Source organism: Pseudoliparis swirei, chromosome 16 (assembly GCF_029220125.1).
Source record: "Pseudoliparis swirei isolate HS2019 ecotype Mariana Trench chromosome 16, NWPU_hadal_v1, whole genome shotgun sequence".
Lineage (NCBI taxonomy): Eukaryota > Metazoa > Chordata > Actinopteri > Perciformes > Liparidae > Pseudoliparis > Pseudoliparis swirei.
Genome location: NC_079403.1, coordinates 12542275 through 12568446, shown reverse-complemented (window position 1 = coordinate 12568446; position 26172 = coordinate 12542275). Strand labels below are relative to the sequence as shown.

Genomic DNA, 26172 nt, shown 5'->3' with positions numbered 1-26172 from the left:
CTTAACTGCATATTACTCCAGAGATGAAATGCATTCATATCATAACTAGGGATGCACCGATCTGATCGGCGCCGATCCATATCGGCCGATATTCCCATTATCGGTTTTGATCGGCGTTCTCAAAACGGCCGATCAAAGCGGCCGATCAGATGACGTAACATCTGCGAGAAAAACTATCAGAGACGATTCAATCGTAGAGCATCGCAACGGAGACGATGCGCCCGGCGAGGGCCGGCAGAGGTCCACGAGGGGATCCTCACGCACCGAGCGGCGTCTCTGTCCCCCGAGTTGAATCTCTGGGTCAACTCAGCCGACTCTCACATGTCTGAGCCCCGATAGACTGATGTTCACGGTAAACGCATTCGATCGGGAGCGCGCGAGGGTTTTGATAAAGTTAGCGGGTTAGGATTCACGTGAAAACATCCGGTTTTGCAAAGTTAGCGGAAAGAACCACGTGAAACAACATCCGTTTATCAAAATAAGATGTCGACAAATCATATACTAACATATAAAAGTAAACAATGAACTGATTTTTTATCTTTATAGATAGTTTCTGAGATTTAGCTTAAATTATGCTGACATTAAAACATTTTTACTTTACCAAGGAAGAGTTTATAAAAATAAGTCAGACTTTTGTATGTTAAAAAAAGTCCTGTATATAGATTTCCCCAAGAGTTCCAGGAAATGAATAATGCAGATGAGTTCCATACATATCTGAAATCCCCAACAATAGCAATCAAACAATTTTAATGTATCAATTCGGACATTTTTCAAAGTAAAAGATGTAAGAAATCTGTAATTTCTTTCATGTTTGAGGTGCTTTATATATGTATTTCCTCATAGTCCTAGGCAATAATGCTACACAATAAATAGAATGCTTCAATCGACACCGTGATCGGTGATCGGTATTCTCGGATCGGCAGATACTGATTTCAGTGATCGGTACCAAAAAACCTGATCGGTGCATCTCTAATCATAACTTTTTGAAGCTTTAAGCCAAAAATACAGATTCTCCAGTTCAGGGAATTGATACAGTGCTTCAATTAATCTGTGTTGCAGCAATTCTTTCGGATTTGAGGTCCAGTATTTTTCTGATTAGGGATCTGACAAATAAGGTATATTATATTGTTACATTCCAAAGATGATAACATATTTAAATAACGATGAAGACATTTTGTGTAAATTTATTTTTTTTAATTTAAAAGGATTTTTTTTTTTTTACTGTTAAATTAATCAATCCAAAAAATAATTGGGTGCTGCCCCATATACAGCAATACCAAATACAATAGAACAACCCCCCCAACATTTGCCAGAGCCTAACATCGGGTTTCTCCCACTTCCACTGTGTACACTACTGCACATGTGAATTGCCGGTTGTCAAGAGGACGCAAACCAGCCGGCTTACTTAAGGTTTCAGCTTCAGGCTCTTCTCTTCAGGCTTGGAAATGTTCACACATACAGCCATGACCTCACCTTGTTTATCTCATACTGGTTGAGTGGAATTGTTCCAGCTGCTACTTTTTCTCCCACCTCCACCAGGTGTTTCTGGATGTTCTCCACAATGACATCTCGACTCTGGTCCGACAGGATTTGACCGATCACATAGCTGCAAGAGCAGGAGAACACATTTTATCGTGTATAACAAGAATATAAATGGATATCTTATGATGCCTTAAAGATAGCCTTCAGTCATAACTCAGTTTGTACAACCAACGTACTTAATAATAATAATACATTTATTTTATAAGGTGCCTTTCAAGGCACTCAAGGTCGCCGTACACCACATTAAAAAGAGTTCAAACAACCTACTTGCCACATTCCTTGGCCAGGTCACACCAATCTCTGCGGACGATGTCCAAGCCTTTGAGCTCCTGCTTGACGCTGTATCGTCCTTCGCCATGGTTCTCCACCACCAAGGCGGCGTATTTCTTCTTCTTCAGCAGTAAAAGGGACTTAAACACACCGTCGATATCGATCTCCAGCAGTTTGTAGAGCTTGTTTACTTCGGCCTTCACCTGGAAATAACAAACCCACATATGCATTGAATGAAAGCTCAAATATTGAACTTTAGAAAAGGGATACACGACTTCTCAACTGCTGGGGAAGCACTTGGAGACAAACACACCTTGTTGCCAAGCTTGTAGACTTCCTCCAAAGACCTGCTGTTGGTGTTGATCATGATGGAGTCCGTATCTCCGTAGATGACTTCCAGATTCATCTGAGGCACACAAGTAGAAAATGAAAAAACGGTCTGATAAGGAAGACAATATATTGACTTCAAATAAGGGCTCACAAAATATCTTTCACAACTTATTTTATTTATATTTAAATTTCTAATCAGAACTTATTATTTTAATGCCTATATATATATATATATATATATATATATGCACTCATATACTGTGTATATATATATATATACACACACATATATATCCTGTATATATATATATATACACACAAATATATATATACACACAAAGTATATATACATACATAATATATATATACACAAATATATATCTATATATGAATATACATACAGTATCTATATATACACATTAGGGCTGGGCAACGATTACAATTTTTAATCGCGATTAATCGCATGATTTCCCTGATTCATCACGATTAATCGCATTTGTATACGCAAAATCCAATAATTAATTCAAAAGTAGTGTATAGCGCACTTCTATTTTAAATGTTGCTGAGATTAAACATCTCTCTTGTTCTGCCTGTTTTGTGATATACATGCCTAAAAGGTGCCTAATATTTCTAGACTGAAATAATATCGGCATTATAATTATTATAACTATGAGGATTTTTTTAGTTGCCTATTTTGTGGAGCCCTTGGTGCCCTACGCACAGCGCATAGTGCGCTATGGGAGCGGCGGCACTGGTCGTAGTTTATATCATGCCGCACAAACAACAATGAACTAGTGGAGGCGGCAAGGTGCTCAGTGTTGCCAGATTGGAGATGGTGAAGTGTCGTACCAAAGGCTCAAAATGGTTGTATTTGGAGGATAATTATCGTGTATCTGGCAACCCTGAGATCGGTCGACCAATGACTGTTCTCTATTCTCTCAGCTCACGCAAGAAGGTGGAACGTAAGGGAGATACCATTTCCAAAAATTGTAAGGGGTAAATACTAGTTTATGAAAACCCAGAGAAACACAAATATCCGACGAAGCAAAATCCCAACGTTTTTGGAATCCCTGCCGGACGCATTTTTTAGGTCTCAAAAGCAGGACATGTCCGGGGAAAACCGGACGTCTGGTCACCCGATGTCCAGTCGTCCCCAGTGAGAGCGACAGCGGGTGCACGTTGTGAAGCTGTCGCTTTTGCAGTCCTCTCCTTTTCATACAACTCGTGTATTCTCCGTGTGATGTGTGTCTTGAGGGCGTCTCATACCTGCCGTCATTTGTTGAGATTCTGCATGTTTGTTAAACCGCGAATGACTTTCTTTTCTGGTTCCGCAGCAATCAGTAGCAGACTTTTACAAAATAAAAGCCTGTGAGCAACACACTTTTACAATAATAAAATAAATAATAAAACCTGCGTTAACGCGCGATAAAATAATTGTCGGCGTTAATTAATTGATGCGTTAACGCAAGATTAACGCGTTAACGTGCCCAGCCCTAATACACATACATATATACAGTATATATACAGAAAATACATATATATATACATACAGTACATGCATATATACACACAGTATATATACATACATAATATATATACACACACAGTATATATAAATATATATACACACACATGGCTATAATATATTTATATAATATATAAATAATAACCCACCTTCTGAACCAATTCCTTGGTGTGCATCAGAATCTGAAAGACAACACAGACACAGTATGACTGGAGACTGGTGCAAAAAGCAAAAAAGCATTACTGCATATCAAGCATTTCAGCACAGTAAACAAACAAATCACTGAAGAACAAACAACGATTAAATATTAAGTTTCCATGTCATTTATTCTCTCTGTGTGGCGTGTGTGTGCAAGCATTTGTGTGGACATTGGAGCAAAGCAGGTGACTTGCTTTTAAATGGGGGATAATTGGCTAAGAGGGCAATTATGAGAGCGTGCTGTGACAGCCGTCGATTCAACCCACACACATCCTAGCCGAGCAACACACACTCAAACACACAAGCACACCTTAATGACTCGTAATGGCCTTTATCACCCACAGAGTGAGTGACGGACAAACAAGAGAATTCTGTTAATGCAGGTTGTCCACTGTGGGTGTGTGCGGGTCTGTGAGGGAGAGATCTGAGCAGCGGAGGGATCCCAACAGGTGGGGGCCCAGAGGACGGGAGGGCAGGGTGGGGGCTTCTGGTGGCTAATCTGGGGGGTCGGAGGGATGGAACGCAGTGTGACTTGTCACCAGCAATCTGCTCCTCAATCAACCACGACTGCATATATACACACCCTGACACACACTGTGCTCGGTGTGGGGACAAGGACGTGGCTATTTCAGAGTGTGTGGAAGGGGCGGGGTCAAACTGTGGCTGGACTGGGGGGGGTGTTCCACTCCCTGAAACCAGAGAGGGACTTAAGCATGCTTTATGGGCTGCTACATACCACTGTACAGCGGCGGGGGGAGTTTGAGTCATTCACAGAACAGCCTCCTCCATTAGGGACTACAGTCAAGGTCAAGGTCTCGCCACACACACACACATCTTGGCCAAAGCACATATGCACTAAATTGTGCTGCTAAGCTTTGGTGCAGACAAAATGACTAGTCCTTCTCCTGCTAGTTTAGGAGACAAAAGAAAGGGACGGGAAGGGGACCATGAAATGCGTCGTGGGGCTCAGAGTAGTTAGAGAAATCTTCAGAGCAAAACTAAGCATGATTTGAGACACATTTTCTATACATCTAAAAAGCCAAACACTTTTTTCTTTGGAGTTAAAATGTGACAGTCTCTATTTAAGATTCCACATATTCATAAATGTTTCACCATGAACTGTGCCAAACAATAGAACTAAGAATGGCGAGAGTAAAGCAGGCTACCATCACAAAAGTTGGTCATGAGGAAGCAGCGAAACGTATTACAGCTACTTAAAAGAACATAAATATCAGTTGATTTTAGAATGATTTCACTGCTTTATTTTGCCGTCTGACAGCCATTCCCGACGGGGAATTGAAGCCGTTATATTTATCCATGTTCTCTGCAAAGCTACAAGACTCCATTGACAAAAACAGTAATTTTACATCACTCGGCGTGAAAGTTGCTGTTCCACGGCTGCCTCGATCGGTCAGTTAGTTTGGTTCTTGTGTCTGACGGCTTTGAAGAAAGCGTAACGAACTGGGCAGTCTGACCGCAACCGTGAACATATTTTAAATATAGTGTACACTTAAACTGATATTGATTTTTTTTGTTGGGTCTTTCTTTCAGGTGGCAAAAATATGTTTTGTTGCTGCTCCCCTCCACAGCATAACACTGCTTTCCTCCCGTCTGTTTCTCCACAATGGGGACCAGCCCAGGCATTTACTGAAGGGAATATACCGACTATGGATCAGTCCCCAATACAACTTTTCTTCAAGAAATCCAAACTCTCCCTTTAAATGGCTGGGCAAATTGGAATCATAGAAATAAAACATTGCGGTACCTTCGTAACCAAAAGTCCCTTCCATAAATATTGAGGTTGTTCTAAGCCTGCAAAATCATTAAAATACATTCCTGCTACAAAGCATTGAGTTGGAACTTCACCCCCCCCCCCCCCCCCCCAAATAATTCCATCCTGGCTGCGCTCACACAGACAACGACACTGCGTGAATGAACTTATACATCGTTATTCATATTAGAATTGTTCCTCGAATACAGCCTAAAGTGCCAGATCGGGTATCGCATGTATGCACTGATCCAATATCTCGCTATCAAATCACTCTTCAGTTAAACAACAACATTCGCTGCCCGATCGGCACATTGATGGTGGAAGCAGCTCACGAGTGAGCCATCTCGAAGGAAAAACAGGACCAGATCAGCTCCTGGATAAAATGTTGTTTAAAACAACCACACCAACACAGGCCCTTGCATTTTAACACATACATGTTTTCAGTCTGAACACCCACTAATAGTTACTAAGCCTCAGTATAATTTGAACAGCAAAAACCCTTAATGTTGACAAATCTCTAATATGTCATGGTATATGTCATCAAATTGACTCAAATCCAGCCTTTTTTCCCCATAAACTTTGGACTTTTTCGTTAACTCTTTTCACCATGATAAAACAACAAAAGAGAAGCGCTGAGAGAGAAGACAGACGGGAGGAGATCGAAATGATCAGAGAATAGATGGAAGGAAAAGGCAGAGCAGTGATAAATAGAGAGATGTGGGAAAGACAGTGAGGCGAGAGGGGTGAGAATGCGTTGAAGTAATTGATGTGTGGACTTATTTAGACAGGTTTCCATATCCTGTCAGTCCCAGCAGGACAGACTGCTTTAAGGAATGAACCGTGTGAAAGACAAGTCGTTTGACCATGATGCAATCTGTGCAACTGACTGCATGTGTGTGTGTGGGTGTGTCTGTGTTCATCTTGAAACACATACCAACACACATATTATATGGACCAATGCAAACACATAGCCCCAGGGGGTACAAAGAGTGTGTGAGTGAGTGAGTGAGTGTGTGTGTGTGTGTGTGTGTGTGTGTGTGTGTGTGTGTGTGTGTGTGTGTGTGTGTGTGTCGTCCCTCTGATGACTACTCCAGGCAGCACCGTGCATGCCGCTGGGCCAGACAACTGAAAAAGCTTGACTCCTATTGCTGTGTTACCCCGATGCCAGTAAAACCAAGGCGATTTTTACATTGACCAGATTATCGAAAAGGGATTTATGTAGTTACAAAAAAAGAATCTGCAAAACTGGTTTAAGCTTGTCGGATGTCAATATTATTCCACTCTTTTTTCAAAGTAAACTGAATATCTTCAATACACTAAACCAGAGGTCACCAACCTTTTTGAGCCCAAGATCCCTGACCTCCGCCTTCATGACCGGCAAGATCTACCGAAATATCTAGAAAACGACTGTCCAGACTGGACTTATGACTTGAGACTTTTTATTTGGCCGAATTCTAATTGAATGAAATCAAAACACTTTGGTCCAGCTTTCAAATTGATGAGACTAGGAACACAGAATTTAAGTGCAATATAAAACATAAGATATTTGTTCACCGCACACATTATGAACAAGCTGGATGAACTACAAATATAAATGTTGTATTTGTTTACATTACAACATGACACTGACAACATGATCAGTCAGTGCAACTCATGTAAGTTCAGCTCTCATCATAATGCCATCAAGTCATGTGACTCCAGTCAGTGTGACGGCTGTGACTGAACTCTGTCTGTGAGCTTGTAGTTAGTTCATAAACACAGACAGACAGTCTGAGGCAGTCTGTGAGCTGCTGTCAGTCATCCAGCTCCTGGTCTTTGATTTGGTGATTTTCTCAACTTCACTGACAAGTTTTTCGGGGAAAATTTGGTATTCATGAAAGTTTTCTCATCTGGGACTGGTTCTGAAGTCAGCCCGTTGGTGAATATGTTCACATCAGCTCTACAGACTTCCTCAGATTTAAATAATTATAATAATAATAAATATGAGAATCACCATTTGTGACTCCTGCATCTGTGCTTTTTCAAATAATAGAATAAATACAATTGCAATCACTTTCAAGTAAACCAGATTGCTCCATCAGACAAGAATAAAAGCTAAATGTTGAGCTTTTGTTTTGAAGGACAACAGCAGAAAAGCCAAACTCACGGAGGTAAGACTTGGCAAGTCCCCAAGAATCTCGGCAGTTGCGCATGCGCAGGCGTAATTTGTTAATGCCGTAACGTAAACATTTACACTAAGGTACAGGCATTACAACATTTATTTATTGATGACGTAGTTGTATGTCTCCTTGTACTTTGAACTTGTGTAATATGTAAAGTTATGAATAAAGGTCTTTCTGCATTTCCCCTGCGCCCCACCTGGACTATACGCTCCCCTCTTTGGGGGAGCACAGCTGAGAACACGGCTGTCAGAGAACCCGCTTTCAGACGTTCATTAAAATCAGGCGGAGATCTTTTCTGACGTCGATCTTCCAGTCAGGAAGAAAACGTTTCAGAAGACACTTCAGAAAATGTTCGAGAACGAGGAACAATGTGTTTCTGATTTTATTTTCATTTTATTTTGGAGATCGACAGGGAACGTCTCCGAGATCGACCGGTCGATCGCGATCGACGGGTTGGCGACCACTGCACTAAACGGTCTTCGAATTAAACAAGACATTTGAGCAACATGAGCTTTGAGAATTTATGATAGTCCTTTGTCACTACTGGCTGGAATTCCACGGTCCAAATGAATTACTTAACCTGAAGATATCTTGACGTTGTGAAGATTTGATATCTCTCCAGTCCTGATAAGTACGGTTCATTTTCTCTGAATTCAAATGTAACAGTTTTGTATTCACAACAAATTACGGTGAATCTCTTCTTCGCCTTAACACACTCTCTATGATGCAAAACAATCAGTTAAAATCATATTTCACACTGTTAAACATCACTCAGTCATCTTACGCTCCAGCCTCTTTCACCCCTCAGCTTCTCGGCGTTAATTACGATTGACAGTAATTGTGCAGTTCAACCGACAAGTGTGAAGGATCAGGACACAAGACTTGTTTTGGGGTGAAATAATGACTTTTTCTTTTTTAATGACTCATAATTGCTTCCATTTCAGGGCACAATACAGGTGAGGGCTCAGGTATCACTTAAAATTCTTTGTCAAGGAGGTTCAGCGGCCAAAGGAGATGTCACGCCTCTTCATATGCATATATATATAAATTACCATTAACTACTGCCACTCGCATGTCCTGAGACAACTATGAAGAACACATGCAGAACAATAAATCTGATGTGCATAAAGAAGAGGACGAGGGAGGAAAACAGGAAAGCGTTTGCACTGAGCACTTGTTCCCCAACAACAGATGGTTAAACTGATACAAAACGACAACCGGGAACTTGGATGCAGGTATTATTTCAGTTTAATTAGTTAACTAATTGCATTATTTTTAAATGCCAACAATTAGGGCACACATGTAGTTCCGTTTCTTGGGTTCGGACAGAAGGGAAAAAATGAGCCGTTCCCGTTCCTATAGTTCAGGTCCGGTTCCTGTTCACATTGAATTTCTTTTTTACAGAGGAACCAAGAGCTGTAAACATGAGGTCACAAGGTCTGACATCCTCCATCGTGATCTCTCCGTGCAGTCCAACTTACATGAAAGTAATACTCATACGAATTGCACTCGTTCCACTAAACTCAGACATAAAAACATATTTCAAATAAACCGGCAGCTTGCATCTTTGAGCTCCTGCAGTCTGTAGCTATAATTTTGGACCTGACAGACGTACATGAGAGTTCAAGTGTTCCCGCAGCATTTCAACACTGACTTGCACAGCTTACAGGTGACATTTTCACTTTGTACTCCCCATTTTTAAAACTTAATGTACACAACGATCTGCCTTGAGACTTGAGGACACAGACTTCATGGCATCTGACCCTGCCAATGTTACTAAAAGATGTAGTTGGGTTAAGTGGTGCGACTGTAGTCTGTAACACTCAAAGCTGCCATGAAAGGATTGAGGGAGACAACTGCAGGAGCACAGGTTCATGATAAATTGCAAACCTGGTCCAGCTGACTGGTGCAGCCGGGTGAACCGGAGTTTTAAGAACAGAAATAAGCTGGAAAGAATGAATTTGATTTATACATTTGTACATTTAACCCCATCTGAATGTCAATAAGTAGTTCTAATATCTCACTGTGAAATCTGCCCATGCCCAGTATCTGACTTTTCCCAGCTTGCAATCCTTTTTAATTTGGTGTTTGTAACAATGTCTCATGTCTTTGCATGTGCACCTGCTCGTCTGTACGGGTTGTACCCATTAGTGTGTGATAGTGCACCCTGTCATGCTAATTGATGAGAGGTTCAGCCTTGTTGTGATATCGGGCCTTTCCCCCAGCTGTTGCTCAGCCATTTGCTGGTCTTATCTAGAAGGGATTTATGTGTCTTGTTGTGATGTTGCTCGCATGTATTTCATTCCACCCGCCTCCTCATCAAAATATCTTTTGTCTTTTGCCAGGCTGTCATTTTAAATAAGAGTATGGGTCTTAACTGATCTGCACTGGGTGAGTGACAAATGGTTCACAGATTGAAGTGAAGCAATAAAGATAATACAGAGAGACACACAAATGCAATACCCCTCTACACACACACGTACATACGTGTCACGTGTCACACCCCATCCCCCCTCCACTCATCAGGAGATCAGAGGCAGTATGTTAAACCTCAGTGCGGCAGAGGACCCTTGTAAAAGGAGTCTGGGGCACCAGTGACGATTGTTTTGAAAAGCACTCAGTTGAAAAGCATTTTGGGATGACAGTTGGCCGACTGAAATAGCACCTGTGGAGGAACACACCACTGTCAGAGCTGGGGAGGGGGGGCATGAGTATGCATGCACATACGCACAAAGACCCCCTTATTCACTAACACAATCTCTCACACACAGATGCATTAAAAAAAAATCTTAGTCTCTCTTCTGCTACTGTGAGCTCTCATGTGCACACACCTCCATACACAACCAGAGAATGAAGATTTTTCTTTCACTGAAATGATTTTACTTGCATGCAAGAATGCATGAATGCAAAGCCCTCTCCACCCCACCACACACACACCTGTCCTGGCAGATGCCATTGCTGTGTTCTCATGTCTGCTACTGGGAGGGTCAATCTGTTGTAAAGCTTTGTCTGCAGCCAAAATAACTCGACAATGACAACAATTCTCCTGTTCAATTAAAAATGTGGGAACAAAATATTTAGCTGAACACGAAACTTGCTAAAGAGTCACTTCTCCCGTGGCAGTCAAAGCAATCACCAATGAATTCTTCAAATGTGGCCAGGCAAATAAATGATGTATGTGCAGGTAGTCAATGAGCTCATTTAAAATGTGTTATTGCAGAGCGCAGACAAAAGGTGGTTCAGGAAGAGGACATGACTTTTGTCTTTGTGCAATTTAAAGTGTCTATTATTAATATGTATTTTTGATAACAATGACAAAGTGATTTTATTCCCTCTCTCCAACCGTTCAGCACCAAACATGACTCAAAAAGAAAGATGTTATTCTGTAAATGCTGGATGATTAAATAAGTCACTGTTTGTGCTCAAGCTCACCCGTTCAACTTAAAACGAAAGGGGGTATGTCGATGTCTTGTTCGCAACATGTTTCGTCTGCACCCAAGTGGCCAAAACAATCAGCTGTTGCTGGAATAAATACGTTGTGAGTTACAACTTTCGGACTTCCCTTAAAGTCAACGTGGTGTGAATGTAAATGTTTTGGTTCAAAAACACAAATGCAGTAAAGCCGATAAGATCAGGTCATTAATCAGGGAACTTTATGGTTTTAATAGAAGGAACAAATGAATCTGAGCTGAAACCACGCACTAATCATCCTCTCATTTACAACTCTATCAATGGCTCTGACAAAAACGCCATATGTGGAATCAATCCGCGATGAATTATAATCCCCCCCATTAGCCCGGTGTTACACGGCCTCATTAGCAGGTGTTACTAAAGTCGCAGTTTGGATTCTGAAACCTTGTCCTGCCCACTGTCAGCCCTCACTGACAAGCTAATGGAGCCAAAATAGCAATACTGCTCCCATGTGACCATTTGTTAAGTCCACTCCTGTCAGGAATAAAGCTATCTCTACGCACTACAGGGCCATGGAAACATGCAGCCCTCATTTCCCCAGACGCAAGCGCTGACACACACACACGCGCTGACACACACACACACACACACACACACACACACACACACGCTTATGTATTCTTAAATCTAATTCGGGGAAATGTAAAAACGACCCATGTGAATCCGAGACAGTAGAAGCGATTGAGACCCTGAATGAAAGAAATGGGGACAACAATATTAACTCCCACTCCATCAACTGACACACGCGGCGCGCGCACACGCACACACAAACAGTTTAGGTATTCCTGCGTCTAATTCGGGGAAATCATTTATGATTCCTGAGACGAGAGGAATGATACAGAATCTGAATGAGGGACACCAGAGGCAATAATGTTTACTTAGACTTAATTACAAGCACTAGCACCCTCACACACACACACACATAGAGGTTTAACCTCAACCAAACTTTGACCTCTCCACACCCTCAGCTCCGTTACTCAAGCCCGATCCTAGCCCTCACTCTGCATGCCATCCAAAAATGTGAACTACGAGCTCCTGTCAGGCTGTTTTTAAACACAAGGACAGAGACTCAATTACAGCAGAATGGCTTTCAGGAGTCATCCTCCATCCTGAGACACACACACCTGCTAATGGTTGTCAGATTTGCTGGCAAAAGGGTCAAATGTCAAACCAATCTGCGTTCCAACACAATCAACGGCTTCAACCAGCCCCTGTTGTTAACATCACTCGATTAGGAGGACTTTGTGTCCAGAGACAAGAGATGGTTTACATATCATAAAAGTGGAAAACTGAGAAAAAAATCTGTTTCTTACATCTAAAAGACACTGCAGGCAAAGGAACGTTTGTCGTGCCCTTGACAGCTAACGGACACTTCTCTATTTGCTTTGACTAGCAACATTAACATAAACATCAGAAATGAACACCTACAGCCAGCCAAATACTGCAGAGGTTTTTCCTGCAACTGATCTCTGATCTGCATTGAGCTTCTGTAGAAAACCCTCTGCTTTCTGCCTTTAGTTCTCTCTATTTGTAAAGTGAAACTGTCAGTTGAAGTCAGGGATTCATCAGCCAGTGGTCGGCAGACAATAAAAGTCTTCCTGGTATGACAAATGCATTTATCAGCCAATTATAACCACGTAAGTTGTCAGTGTTCCATATATCGGTTTCTCTGCACCAAACTGTTCTCTGGCGGACATACAAAAGAACCTAAAATAACACTGAGGGGTTGAGGGGGACATCAATCTGTGGCTGTGTAATCCTAAACCTTCACCTTCCTCTTAATACCCATCATCCCCCCCTTAATACCCGCACACATACCAGGAAAGAGCCGGGCCACAACAAATGGTCCCCCGACAAAGGGCAGAGTTCGGCCAGTAGCACTTGTGCGCGCACACGCATTGACACATGTACATCAACGCACACAGACGGATACGAGACATCCCGAAGAAGCACACACAAGAGTCGGGAGGGGAGCTAAGTGGGGGCTTTCCCCTCCTAACTTGGCAAGTCTGATCAGAAGAGCCACCGCCAAGGGTCTGTCATCCCCAGAGTGAGGCCCTCGTCTGCAACCTCCTGGGACTGAGCAACCACTGTGCCCCCCCGCCACCCCCCCATCTGACCCATCTTGCCAAAGGGGGGTTAGGCCTCAATTTAAAACGAGAGTGAGAGAAAGATGAGAGCTAAGCCAATCAATAAATACACAGGACAGATGCACATTCGGCCACACACTCGTTCCAACAGATGAAGGGATTGCGGCGAAGGGTGGATTTACACTGCGGACAGAGGTCTGTATACGTGTTGCAATTACAAAAATAAAAGGCCTCCTAAATCTTGATATGAAAGTAGAGTGCAAATGTGACGATAAAATGGGGGCCAGAGGGCAAACGGCAATACCCACAAATAAACTCGAAACTAAATGCCAGCCGGCCTTTCTGGCTCGCTGCAGTCGGAAACTACCAACAACTACATGGCTTAAGGGTATTAAACTGTTACCTGAACCAAACGGCCCTCGGCTTCTTTTCCAGTCAGCCGGTATTCGTACAGTCGGAGTGTGATGGCCCAAATACTGCAGCTTTAGAGAAGCCGTCTTAACTGGAACATGGTCAATCCAAATAACAAAATAATTAGCAGGTCAGATAAATGAACACGAGTACTTAAATAAAATGGCAAATGAAAGTCCAGTTCGACCAACCGGATCATATCAAGATATCAAAGATTTAGACTGAAAAATCAAAGAAATAAATCTCCAAAACATAGATTTTAGAGAACACTTAATTATCCTAAACATTATTCACAGCATCTCAATTACAGTGGAACACCCTGGTTGTTGATGTATAAATAGATGTGAGTCTCGGGTCATGGATACAAAGTAAACAAAACACTAAGATTGTGCAAAGTGGGATCTCCGGCTAACTCAGCATGGTGGAGGTCCATGCCAGGAAATCCGCCCACTGTGGGTTCAGATCTGACTGATGACCTTTTGATGTGCGTCTCTGTCAGTTTGGCATGTCACTCTCCACTGCATGTAATGAACTAATGAAGTTAAGCCCTAATAAAACACAATCTAATTAGTTGACTGTCCCCTCATTATACTGGCTGGAAGCAAAGTAGACCTGAAACTATTTAAACAGAAATAAATCTATTAAAAACTATCAGAATATAAGTCAACACGGTAGCTGTTACTCCTGGCCAGAAGTTGGTATGTAAACAGAAACAGGTGAGAGTCCCTGAGGGCAGAAGTATTGAGTGGCAGTTTCTCACTAAATCGTATAACATATCTTTTCACCATGTTTTCCTGTCTCTGGAGGTAATTGACTGTTATGTTGTGTTACTTGTGTGCGATGTAACCGCTGCCGTCAATGACTATGTTTATATGCTCTTAATATTCAGCTTTTTGGCCTTTATTCTGCAAAAGATAATATTCCTACTGAGCTGTTTACATGGTAAACAAATATGAATATTTCACTGATAATCCTGTTTACATGCAGCCGTGTATAAGGCTGGGCGATAAATCAGTTTTATGAATGACCTCAAATTGAAAGTATGGTCGAAAATATAAAGGGTGGTTTTCACTATAACTTGGGTAATTACAGCCCCTAACCACCACCACCACCACCACTTCTCCCGAGCTCCCAAAGTTTTTCTGAAGTCTGCGGCGACTAAAAGCAGCACCGCGACTAATTCATTCCAGCATCTCAAACAGACGCACACTGAGTGGGAGAAGTGTGTGGCTCTGGGAAATTCACAAGATGGCAGCAGCCGCCACAACACCTGCTAAAGGATCAACTAAGATCAAGGAAATAATTGTCTCTTCGTATCCCATATGATAAAAGGTTTGCACCCAGCTACGAATAAAGAGTTGTGTAAAGAACCACAACAAAGCGTCCCCGTTGCGCCACCATTAGGGCTTTGGGTGGGCGGGGTGGACAAATTATTCTACCCTGATATATAGGTTATGTCAAAACTCAACAACAATATATGTATCACGATATAAAAGATTTACTGGCAATTCAAGAACTAAAAAGTTTACATGAAATAATCAAATGGTTTTGAACCTCCTGTTTGAATTAAAAACTTGAGTCAGTATGAGCTTGTTAACAATTTAGACTACATAAGTGTATATTATGAAATCTCAATATGATTTCAACACGATATGATTCCATTGACAGACGATAAACTAATATATTGAATTATCCCCGAGCCCTAATTGTAGGGTATGTGAATGGAAACACATAATACATGAAACAAACCTAAACTGCCACCATTTTGCTCCAAAATACTTCAACAATGCTACAAGATCCTTATTTTTGTTGAAGTTTTAAAAACAACCAAATTTGTTTACACCTACAACATTTAATATAATTCAAGGCTCTTTAACTATTAGGAATGTAGACTTGTCACGCGCTGTCACCATTCCACATAATGTGAATGCAGCCGAGTTTGTGGTTCTGGATTAAATAAAACCTGAACGAGGTCAAATGTGATTAACCGATCTGCCCCTGGCTGTTATCGAAGAAACAAGCAGGAAGTCTGCAGGGAGAGAAACTCCCACCTGGACCAGAGAGTCAAATGTGCACCTTTTACAAAGTAGCGCTGTCAGTTGAACAACGAGCATGACTGGAGGCACAAACAGACTGACAAAATAACACACACACGCACGCCCTGTTACTGCCATGCCCTCTTTTAGAGAACACAATGAGTGTGTAAGGGGATCTTAATGAAGGACTCCCCTGAGGCAAAGCTTGACACCTCTGCTGAGGATGTGTACTGTTGGAGCTCATTAAATGAACATGAGTACGATGACAGACATGGTGGGAGAGAGAGTGTGTGTGAGTGTGTGTGTGCGTGTGGTGTTCAGTTACGATACCAGATTTAGTCGTTTGTGTTATGCAGGACACACGCCTCTGTGTGCCAATTTATTGAGCGTACATGCCTATTTTGTTCCATTTGTGTGTGTTGAAAGAAGTCATTACACAACCATACTTTGTATGCAGAGATTGTGTGTGCCTGTGTGAGCTATTGATATCACAGACAACACAACAGGTCTTTTATACTGACAAAATGATCTTGAGGGAATGAACATATTTGGAACAGGGTAAGGGAGGAAGAGATCATTTTGTAATGAGGATGACAAATGGGAGAAAAACAGAAATAGAAGATGAAAAAGGGGGATAGAGGAATGAATGGTGAACTAATGTGAAATGTGATGTACCAGTGCCCTCTTGTGGTGCTAAAATTGTGTTTAGTGTTTAGTTTTTTCTTCTAGTGACTAAAATCACAAAATATACTTATTATTTAATCAGTGTTGAGTGTACTTTGCAGGGTTTTTCCTGCATAGAGAAAATTTGGGCGCGCGCCGAAGCCGTTTTCCCGAGCGCCTATGACAAATCCCGAGCGCCTAAGGCAAAAAAAAGTCTGCGATGGAAAAAAATAAAATAAATAAAAACTGTGTTCATCAGGTGCATGTCAGCGAATATGTTCTCAATAGTATGTTTCAAGTCGGCTACAGCCGAACCCTCGTTCTGTTTTGATCAATAGTAATCGAAGACCCTTTTTGACCCAGGAAAAACCCTGACTTTGTATGCCCTGTCTGCTTTAATTGCATCCTGTAATACATGTACAACTTCAGTTTATCCATTAACTAATTTTAGTTCAGTATATTTTGACCTCTACTGGCTCTCAGAGGTGCAACCCCTACAACTTAGAACGTCCCATTAAGGCTAGAGGCATTACTGTGCAGCATGGGGGTTGGACTCACCTCTCGACCTTTGTGTGTGACCAGCGCAGCGAGTGGCTTGGCGTAGAAGCGGCTGAAGCTGAATCCCAGGCAGCCGTACATACTGTTGGCAGTCAGCTTGAGGGCCTTCTGACGAATGTCATACTGAAGGACAGACGGACTCAAATTAGACCAAACTGATTTACAGGGTTAGAATTGTCCTTGAAACTCCAAGATTCAGAAGTTGTCTCAAAGGGAAGTAGAAACGGTTGAAGACAGAAACATCACAGGGAAGTGACAGGCCACAGTTGTCCTTTCCCATGTTTGGTGTGTGGTTTGTAGTGTGTGTGCGTGTGTGTGTGTGTGTGTGTGTGTGTGTACCTGCAGGTAGAGGTCTGGGTTTATGTCTTGCTGTTTCATCAACTGTTTGACCTGTTTACGCCGCTCGACCAGCTTCCTGATTTCTTTGGGCAAAATTCCCATCTCCAGGTCTTTATCTGGAATTTCGGGAATCTCATCTGACCACTCCTGTTACCATGGACACAAGAGTCGGAGGTTAGCGGGACATTTTCTATGGTCAGACTGGGGATGATGATGTGTTGCTTTAGACCTCTGAACCAGGATCATTGGGCTCAATCTAGAACATGTTTTTCACTGTAAATAGTTTTAGATAACTAATTTATTAATGTATCATTTTTGTGACAAAAACAGACCAGTTTCTAAAATAAACATATGAAAAAACACCTCATTCTTCTTTTTCCCTTTGTTGTAAGCCTCCCGCTGGACAGTGGTGAAGCAGATGTTGAACTCTTGGATGATTGAGGGATACAGGCTGTTGAAGTCAAGCAGCAGCACAAACTTGTCGTAGAAACCTGAGAGAGAAAAGGAGGTTATAGAAACATGTAGACAGACAGAAAACAAGATTTTAAACTAAAAACCCTGACGTACCAACTTTAGGATCCAGCACCAGACCTCCAGCGTAGGCTGCTTTCTTCTTCCGCTTGCCTTTCCCTGCGTCCACGTCGTCTTCTCCCTCGACCTGGGACCAAGAGATAATGAGCATGAAACATGCGTCACACGGCTGTACACGACTAAAGAATGAGCCCGAGTGTGGCTTTACCGTTTCCAGCTGGGTCTTCTTGAAGGAGGGTTTGTCGGGGACGATGTAGTTTTTGTCGTGGAAGGCGTGAAGCAACAGGAACTCGTTCCTCTCAGCGCGACCACCCATCAGAGTACGAGACTGCAGAAGCAAAGCAGGAAGAGATGAGGTTTGACTGAAGCAGGAGGCCAATAACCACAAGGACAAAAACCAGAGGTTGCATTTAACTTAAGAAACCTGAAGCAAGGCTGAGGGGTGATGTATCTTTAAAGGTAAAAAGTGTTACCATGACGTTGCCAGCGATGTTGGTGATCTGCAGGGCCAGTGGCAGCACGTTGAGCTCACACATGATCTGGAGGATCAGCTTGGCATCTGTCCATGTCAACTCCAACAGGTAGAGCAGGTGAGGAGAGTCGCTGATACGAACACACAAATACATATTTTAGGATACAGTTTTTTGGTCCCCGTGGATGTATGCAAGGCAACAACTTAATCAAACTTTCCATAGAACAGGTCAAGCAAATAACTGATGTTAATGTGTTGAGTTTAGGGCTGCAACTAACGATTATTTTAATAATCGATTAATCTGTAGATTATTTTTTCAAGTAATGCTGTTGGGTTTTTTTTTATTTGATGAATCGGATAAAAAAACATTAATTTCCCAAACTTTATTAAAAAACATAACTGACACACTTTACTTTTGTGAGTTTACTTACCCGACTATTTGTGGTACATTCACACCTGAGAGGGGGCGTGGCTTATCTCTGTGGAAAGGTTATCATTTCCGCCATCAAACCACTGAAGAACTAACCACTCGTTCTGCTTTATACTTGTTGTGGACATCCCACAAACGTCGGAACATCGAACACCCTCGTGTTTGGGTTCATAACATTAATATCATATTTATATAGAACATATAACATCATCCGTAGGCTCACACAGCTCGGTGACTGTCTGAATAACTTACGCTTCCAGCGCTACTCGTTTAGCAGCAGAATCACCAACGGCATGACGCCAGTGATGACGGGCGGAACGTCTCAGCGCCGATTGGCTTTAGCAACGCAGCATTATGGTCTGTCCTCTACCTCCGCTCTTTTTTTGTTGCTCTGCTCTGTGCTCAACTTTTTTAATACTCAAACATCTCCACAAATTATTGAGTGGCGTAATAATCGCACGACACAACAAATAGATAATGAAATTCGTTGCCAACTGTTCTAATAATCGATTTTTATCGATTTGTTGCAGCAGCCCTAGTAGAGTTATCCCTTTTCTGTACCTGCATACATGCAGACGCTCAATTTCAAACAATGTTTTTTTTCTGATTTGGTTTCATCTTTCCTGTCGAGGACATACGCACCTGTAGAGGTTCTTGATGTTTTCCTGAGGTACTGTGACTCTCTCCATCTTCAACACCTGTGTCGCTAGTTCAGTCAGATGATAACTTTTACAGCGAATCAGCTCCTTGGCAGACATCTCCACGTCGCACACCAGACGGCCGCAGGTTGCGCTCTTCTCTGCAAAGGCACCGCGACCCTGCCGCATACAACAGCGTACAGTGATGTACAATATGGTATTAAAAACAAAAAATATATACTGCTTTGGATTTGTCTTCTTCTTCTTACCCCTAGCTTGGGCATAGTGGCCCTCCTGAGGCGTCCAATTTTAGACCAGTGGGGAACCTTGCACACATTGATCCTCTGCAGAATCACCTCCAGGTCAAAACCAAAGATGTCGTGACCCTGCAGGAAAAGAATAGAGATAAGCATAATCATTTTGACCATGACGAAACACTGCACATTCAATTGAAATTGTATTAAATGACTCTACGCAAACATGTCCTACTCACCACCAGCACATCAGGGTCAATTTTGTGCAACTTGGCCAGGAAGAAGCCAAGCAGAGTCCTCTCTGTGGCAGCTATCTCCACTTTGCCGTTCTGACAGAAGAGGGGAGACACGTTACTCTTTTGGTCAAATACAATGAAGAAAACAGAGGCAAATATATGCCCTCCATCAATTAAATGGAATTAACTATTTGTTCAAGTTAAACCAAACTACAATTCTGTAAAGTCCTGTAGAAAATGTTATTTATCGAAGTGCCACATGAATAAAGTTTACGATATTGTTTGTTGTCCTTTGCTAGCAACTTTATATCCCCGATACATCTGTTATTATCCTATAAAGATACAAAGCACTGATCTTTCTGCAAATTATGATACACAAGCCTTTTTTTGTTTCTTGCATCAAGCTGAGCTCTGCAGCCTATTGGCCACTCACCCTCTTCTTCACAGCATCTTTGAAGTCGTAGGGGAAGATACAGTCAGCCGGTTTACTGACCACTGCAAAGACAAAAAGAATATTATAACAGGTCCAAAACATTTAGCATTTACCCTTCTCTCAGATTACTTGTCAATTGAGCTTGGAAATTATATTGCACTCATGCAGTACAATGAAAACAATAAATAATGGGAGTTTAACTAACTTACCACAAAAATGGGTCTGGTATGGAGGTTGAGGTGAAGCTTTATCCACATGGAACTGGTAGTGGATTAGAGCAGCCAGGGACACAATCTGCAGGGGAATAATTACATCATCAGGTCCTTGATCACGAAGGAACTCAGTTTGTCCGAGCACAGCAGGAAATAACTCGGCTAAATAACACAAACACATCTCATTCATTCTGACCTCGTTGTGGTGCGTCTTGGGGTTCTGGATCGTCTTGAGGCTGATGGACATGATGGTGATGGGTGGAGGGGACAGGTCTCTGACCACAGTGACCAGGTCACTCCTCAAGGCTACAGCCTCCACCTTACACCAGCTGACTGGTTGGCTGACCAGCTCTAACACAGACAAAGTGAGTACACGTTAATTTTCAAGCATTAAATTCATTGTTCACATAGAAATCTAAATTAAGTTAAACTAAATGAAAGATGTTAAATCAGTAATTCGAAAAGCCTCCTTACGTGGTGTCTTGATGTCCAGCCAGCAAGGCCCTTTAATCTTCCTGCTGAGGAGGAAGTGCTCCAGGCTGGAAGTGTTGGATCCAAAAATGTGGGAAAAGGTCACCCCCTTAAGGCCTGAAGGCAGTGCAGGGAACTCAGCCTGCAAAACCATTGTTTTAAACATAGACAAACGGGTTATTATTTTAAAAAATGTTAATCATACAACCCTGGACCACTTCTACCTAAAATCTAGAAAGGTGTGAACATCCACTCACAGAATATCTGACTTCCAGGTACTCGCACTGAGTGGACACATCAGGAATCTCAAAAGCGTAGCTCTTCTCCACTTTCTGCAGAGAAAAACAAGCCCCAGTTACAAATGTGGAAAAGCTGCCAAATTACAGTCATACAGGCATAACCAAAGCTGGCACCGACCTTGGACTTGAACTTCATGATTCTGAACTTCTCTGAGAGTTCGTTAAACTCCTGGTAAACGTCCATAATTCCGACGGGAGTGTCCGTCACCTCCTCGGTCTTGGTGTTAATTTTCTGTTTATGGAAACAAAAACAATTAAAAGAATTCCCCCCCCAAAGAGTTGGTGATGGCAACTGAATCTCAACATGTAACCCGACCTCTCGTCGCAGTAATAAGAGCAACTATCTCGTAATAACAGTGATTATTCATTGAGCTCAATGAGGTTTTCAACAAAAAGTACAGAAGGTAGAAACCTAGTTTTCATGACGTAATATGGCATGTTATAAGGCAGTAATGTGACAGAGAAGGACACTTACATATTCGCGAGGCAGGAAGTACATGGTCCGCTCAATGTTCTTGACAGTGACACAGCAGCTGACATGAGACTGTGCAGACTCAATCCACACTTTCCCAAACAAGTACACCACACCTAGTCGAAAGATGAGTTAAAATATCAGGAAGCACGTGAAAAATCGCTGCAGGATCTTTGGATTATGGAGTAACATGATCAGCATCCACGATACAGTATACATATATATTTATATTCACTCAATGAATATGCCTTACCTGGTTTGTTGTAGGGGTCTTCAAAGGCATCCAACCAATAGAAGCGGAAAACCTGCTCCCCTTCTGCTCCCTCCACCAATGGGAGCTGGCTGGAGTCGACCTGTATCTCTGTTGGAGCCTCGCTGACTCCATCGTCCTCCTCTTGTCCCCACGAGCTTCCGATCCTGCTCGGCCTGGAAGGAGAAATGAAGATGCTACAACGGAAGCTTGCTTTTCACCTTTGAAACATGTTTGAGGGACTTACATGTTAGCTCAGCATATTTAAAGTACGTACAGCATTTTAATATCGAGCTTGAAAAAAAACGTCAAAAGTAGAAGCAAACAAAGCCGATATAAGACTTACAATAAGACCGGGTCCTGTGGCTCTGCTTTTGGCTCCACTTTAACTGCTGCCCCTTCTGCTTTATGTGAAGACTCTGCATTATCTTTAAGTGCAGGCGTCTCCTCCTCAAGCCCGACCTCCATCGGCTCATCGAAGTCCACCCCATCAAATCCCAGAGTGTCATTAACTAAGAACACATTTTCATAAAAAGGCACGTTCATTATTGATGCTAGAAGCAAGAGAAGGGGCAAAAAGCTAGCAGAGCTGTATCAGTATTTCTCACCTTGCTCTTCATCCAACTTCTTCACTTTGGCCTTCTGCTTCTCTATAAGAGGAGCCGGTGCGGTGGGAGGGAGGCGGGCTGATGACCTGGGGGTCGAGTCAGAAGGTGGTGGCCTAATAACTTTGGCCTTAGACCCTGTAGCCGAGTGTGACTCCTGGTATTAGAGAAGGGACATACAACAGTTTAGAATTATTGAATATAAACTGTATAATTTGGCAAGTGAAGTAGTTTAAAGACACTTTCAATTATATGAGTTTAAAAGATACCTTTGTCATCTGAGGTTTGATCGAAAAGGGATTCATGGGTGATCCAAGAGGTTTCTTTTTCTTTAGCGTGACCACTGGGGGAAGAGTCAGAAGAGTTGACTTCTGGGAAGACAGAGGGGAAGAGAGATTTTAAAAGCAATTATCACAACACCTCTAATTAGGGATGGACAATGAAGAGGTGGAGAGGTTGGCTATGAAGACCACCGAGTAAGAAACTAGCCAAAACCCTATTAACTAACTGTGACGGTAAAATGACTGATCACAGGTTTAATTTTTTAATATTTTAACAGCACTTTGTCCCCGTAATTTATTGATCCCTTTGAAAAACATGACTTGCTCACTCATTACACATCAGCTACAAGGCAATGAGTTGATGTCAATGTGCAGGAGCCATTGGGTTATTTGTGTGAAACACTGTTGACGTTCTGCATCGTCTAGCTATGGTGCCAACCTCAGAGTGCAGGTCCTGCAAGATGTCTCCTAATAGGTCATCTTTGGACAGGTCCACGTCTTTCTGCAAGTGACAAAATGATGCTTATGGTCAAGACAAGATCAGAAAACAGTGTAGAACATCTTTTATTTTAAGTTAAAATCTGCACATAGCCGTTAGCAGAAACGCACCTCAGCAGGCCTCTTGACATTACTGTTCATGAAGAGGCTCTTTATGGTGTTGGACTTTGCTACAGCAGATTTCTTCACATTTTTCTTTGAGTCGGCTCCTTTAGAACCTTTTCCTGCAAATACAAACAAAACATATTAGCACAGAAAATGATAAATCACTCTTTGTACAAAAAGATTGTCTGTACTTTGCCCCACACTCATCATACCCAAATGTACAATTCAATACTGTATGAATGTTTACCTTTTTTGCTTTCAACTACATCATCGTCCAAATCATCGTCAAAGATTTCTCTTCCATCTTCCACATATCCAGTTCCATCTGAGAGATGAGGAGCAAAGACAAGCTTTAACTTTGGACCTCACCATCACATATATTCCCAGTAGCTGCAGCAGGAGACTCACCATCATCAATAATCCAGTCATCCTCTTGTCTGTCCCGTACTATCTTCGAGTACTGCTGCTCGTCCACCTCCTCATACACACTTGTAAACTCTTCCACCTGGAAAAGACAAACACAGGTTGACCATAACCTATATAACAAGGACTCGTGAATATAACATTTTGCATAAATACCATACAGTATGTATGTATGAACCGTAAATAAATATGATATACAAAAATATTACTTTTAAAACATAGGGTTTATTATTTCTAGTATAGTTTCATCCGGTGATTATTCTTTCAATTCATCGATCATTAACTGTGTAACATTTCCAAAAATAGAAAACATGCCAAAAGAAGAACAATTATCTTTTAATTAACTCATATTTTGATCTAGAACAGATGACGGCTCTTCGTGGTGGAAAACATTTGATCGAAACAGCTCATACTTGAGGCAAAATGGATACAATAAAATAAATTCTAATTTCTTCCAGGCACAAGTATTTTGTCATTCCAAAGGCCAGATCAGTATACACTTTGCTAATGGAGTCTAACAAGTGAATTGATAAGGGTCTCACGATATCATTAAGGAGGAACAACACATTAACGTCTCTGGACAACACCTAGGCTCCTCACCTCATATTTGATCTTCTCCCCCAGCTTTGCTTTCTTAAGCTGCTCCAGCGCGGACTTCCTTCCCACCTTCTCTCGCTTCTCCCGTTTGGGGCGAGTCCTTGCCAGACTGCAGGCATCACCTCCATCGTCTGAGGAGAGACGCATCGACATGGCGACGCAGAAGCAGGTATGAACGTGACCGTCTCCCTTGCGGAGGGATTGTCACAATGGAAGGGAGTGACACAACAAGTGGCTCCACCCTCTGATTTGTGAACATGAAACCGCTAATTAGTGACACTCTTGGTACATTTACTGTCATGCATACGAGGATTCGTTCATGACTAGATCTTAAACACGCGCCATTAAAGCTGCAGTGGAGACAAAGTGAGGTCTGAAAAGGACAACAGTGCACCAAAGAGTTAGCTCACATCGCCCATGTCTGCTATTCTCTCTTAAGCCGTATACACACTAGGCTCATATGGGAAAGTGTTAGTGTTAGCTATGTAGTGCATTTTAATACACTCACAGTTTCAATGGCCTACGCGTGCCCCTTGTTGTAGAATGATATGGTAAGCTTGCTAACGTGTTAGCTAACTTCTTTACTTTCCCTGTGGAAGTCCCGCCGCTGGCGAGCAGCGCGAAAGTAAAACTCACCGCCGTCCGCGTCTTTCTCTGGGTTTGATACTGGCGCCATGACTTCAACTCTTTTGGCTTCGACGTTTGCTCAGTGACAGCTGCTCAACACGACGGGGCCGATCAACACAACAACCGAACAGTCCGCGCCAAATCAGATTCCCGGGGAAAGTCATATGCCGGAAGTGACGTCGCGTGGCTGTCAGCGTGTCAGCCAGTAAAATGAAGCGATGTTTCCGCTCCGTCCGCACGGGGGCAGTCTTGTTCAATTTGATCGTTTACTCCACAGGATCTGGAACACAAAAAGTACACGATTTATTCATGTAGACTCGAAATACTTTAAAATACATTTATCTGACATAAATGATAAATAACTAATATAATAAAATGTTCATAATTCAGGAGGCTACTCTCATTGTAAATGCCCCCGTTAATAGCCAGTATATAACACGTTTAAAAAAGATCAACCATAACTTTTCTCAAAGTCCTTGCATATATTATTTATATAATATAAATATAATATAAATATAATATAAATATTAAATATTTATATTATGTTCAATAAACATAAACCCTAGACCCAACAGAGAGATAGTTAAGAAAGGTACCTTTTCCATCAAGTCCTATCATATTGTTCAAGACTCAAGTCCAGAGTTCATGGTGTTTGCATTTTAGCAATACTATTACAACCGTGTACTCAAACGATAGGATTAGACTATTAGCCTCCCTCTTTTTCTAAGTCAATGGCCATCCCTGTGTTTCCCGGTAAAGCTCGTTTCCATGGCAGTCAGACGGGACTTTGTAGGGCACAATGGGTTCCTGTCCTAGATTGGGGCCACAAAGACAGAGTGCGTCCAACAATGAAAACACAAAGCTTGTTTTGTCCTTCATCCCCAGACCTATTTTACACTAGCCTACAGTGTGATGAGTTTAAGTTCACCATCATATGGTAACTTCAGTGGCAAAACAAAAAGTTTGTGTTAT

General features: G+C 42.0%; 1 protein-coding gene across 3 annotated transcripts in view; it reads right to left on the bottom strand.

The window, feature by feature from the left end:
• Positions 1–26172, bottom strand: part of pola1 (polymerase (DNA directed), alpha 1) — a 76293-nt gene that overhangs the window by 38484 nt on the left and 11637 nt on the right. For all 3 annotated transcript variants that reach the window (XM_056433518.1, XM_056433520.1, XM_056433519.1), the window contains 30 exons: positions 25210–25480; positions 24577–24704; positions 23962–24058; positions 23801–23878; positions 23560–23672; positions 23390–23452; positions 22939–23040; positions 22673–22826; positions 22411–22576; positions 22068–22240; positions 21818–21930; positions 21461–21574; positions 21301–21375; positions 21047–21185; positions 20769–20923; positions 20570–20654; positions 20361–20422; positions 19931–20020; positions 19707–19823; positions 19442–19617; positions 18371–18500; positions 18106–18225; positions 17934–18024; positions 17730–17857; positions 17367–17513; positions 17028–17150; positions 3817–3849; positions 2126–2218; positions 1810–2015; positions 1474–1606 (listed from right to left, as the gene is read on the bottom strand). In XM_056433518.1, coding sequence (XP_056289493.1) covers positions 1474–1606; positions 1810–2015; positions 2126–2218; positions 3817–3849; positions 17028–17150; positions 17367–17513; positions 17730–17857; positions 17934–18024; positions 18106–18225; positions 18371–18500; positions 19442–19617; positions 19707–19823; positions 19931–20020; positions 20361–20422; positions 20570–20654; positions 20769–20923; positions 21047–21185; positions 21301–21375; positions 21461–21574; positions 21818–21930; positions 22068–22240; positions 22411–22576; positions 22673–22826; positions 22939–23040; positions 23390–23452; positions 23560–23672; positions 23801–23878; positions 23962–24058; positions 24577–24704; positions 25210–25249 — 3444 coding nt within the window. In that variant the 5' untranslated portion in view covers positions 25250–25480. The remainder of the gene's footprint in view (positions 1–1473; positions 1607–1809; positions 2016–2125; positions 2219–3816; positions 3850–17027; positions 17151–17366; positions 17514–17729; positions 17858–17933; positions 18025–18105; positions 18226–18370; positions 18501–19441; positions 19618–19706; positions 19824–19930; positions 20021–20360; positions 20423–20569; positions 20655–20768; positions 20924–21046; positions 21186–21300; positions 21376–21460; positions 21575–21817; positions 21931–22067; positions 22241–22410; positions 22577–22672; positions 22827–22938; positions 23041–23389; positions 23453–23559; positions 23673–23800; positions 23879–23961; positions 24059–24576; positions 24705–25209; positions 25481–26172) is intronic.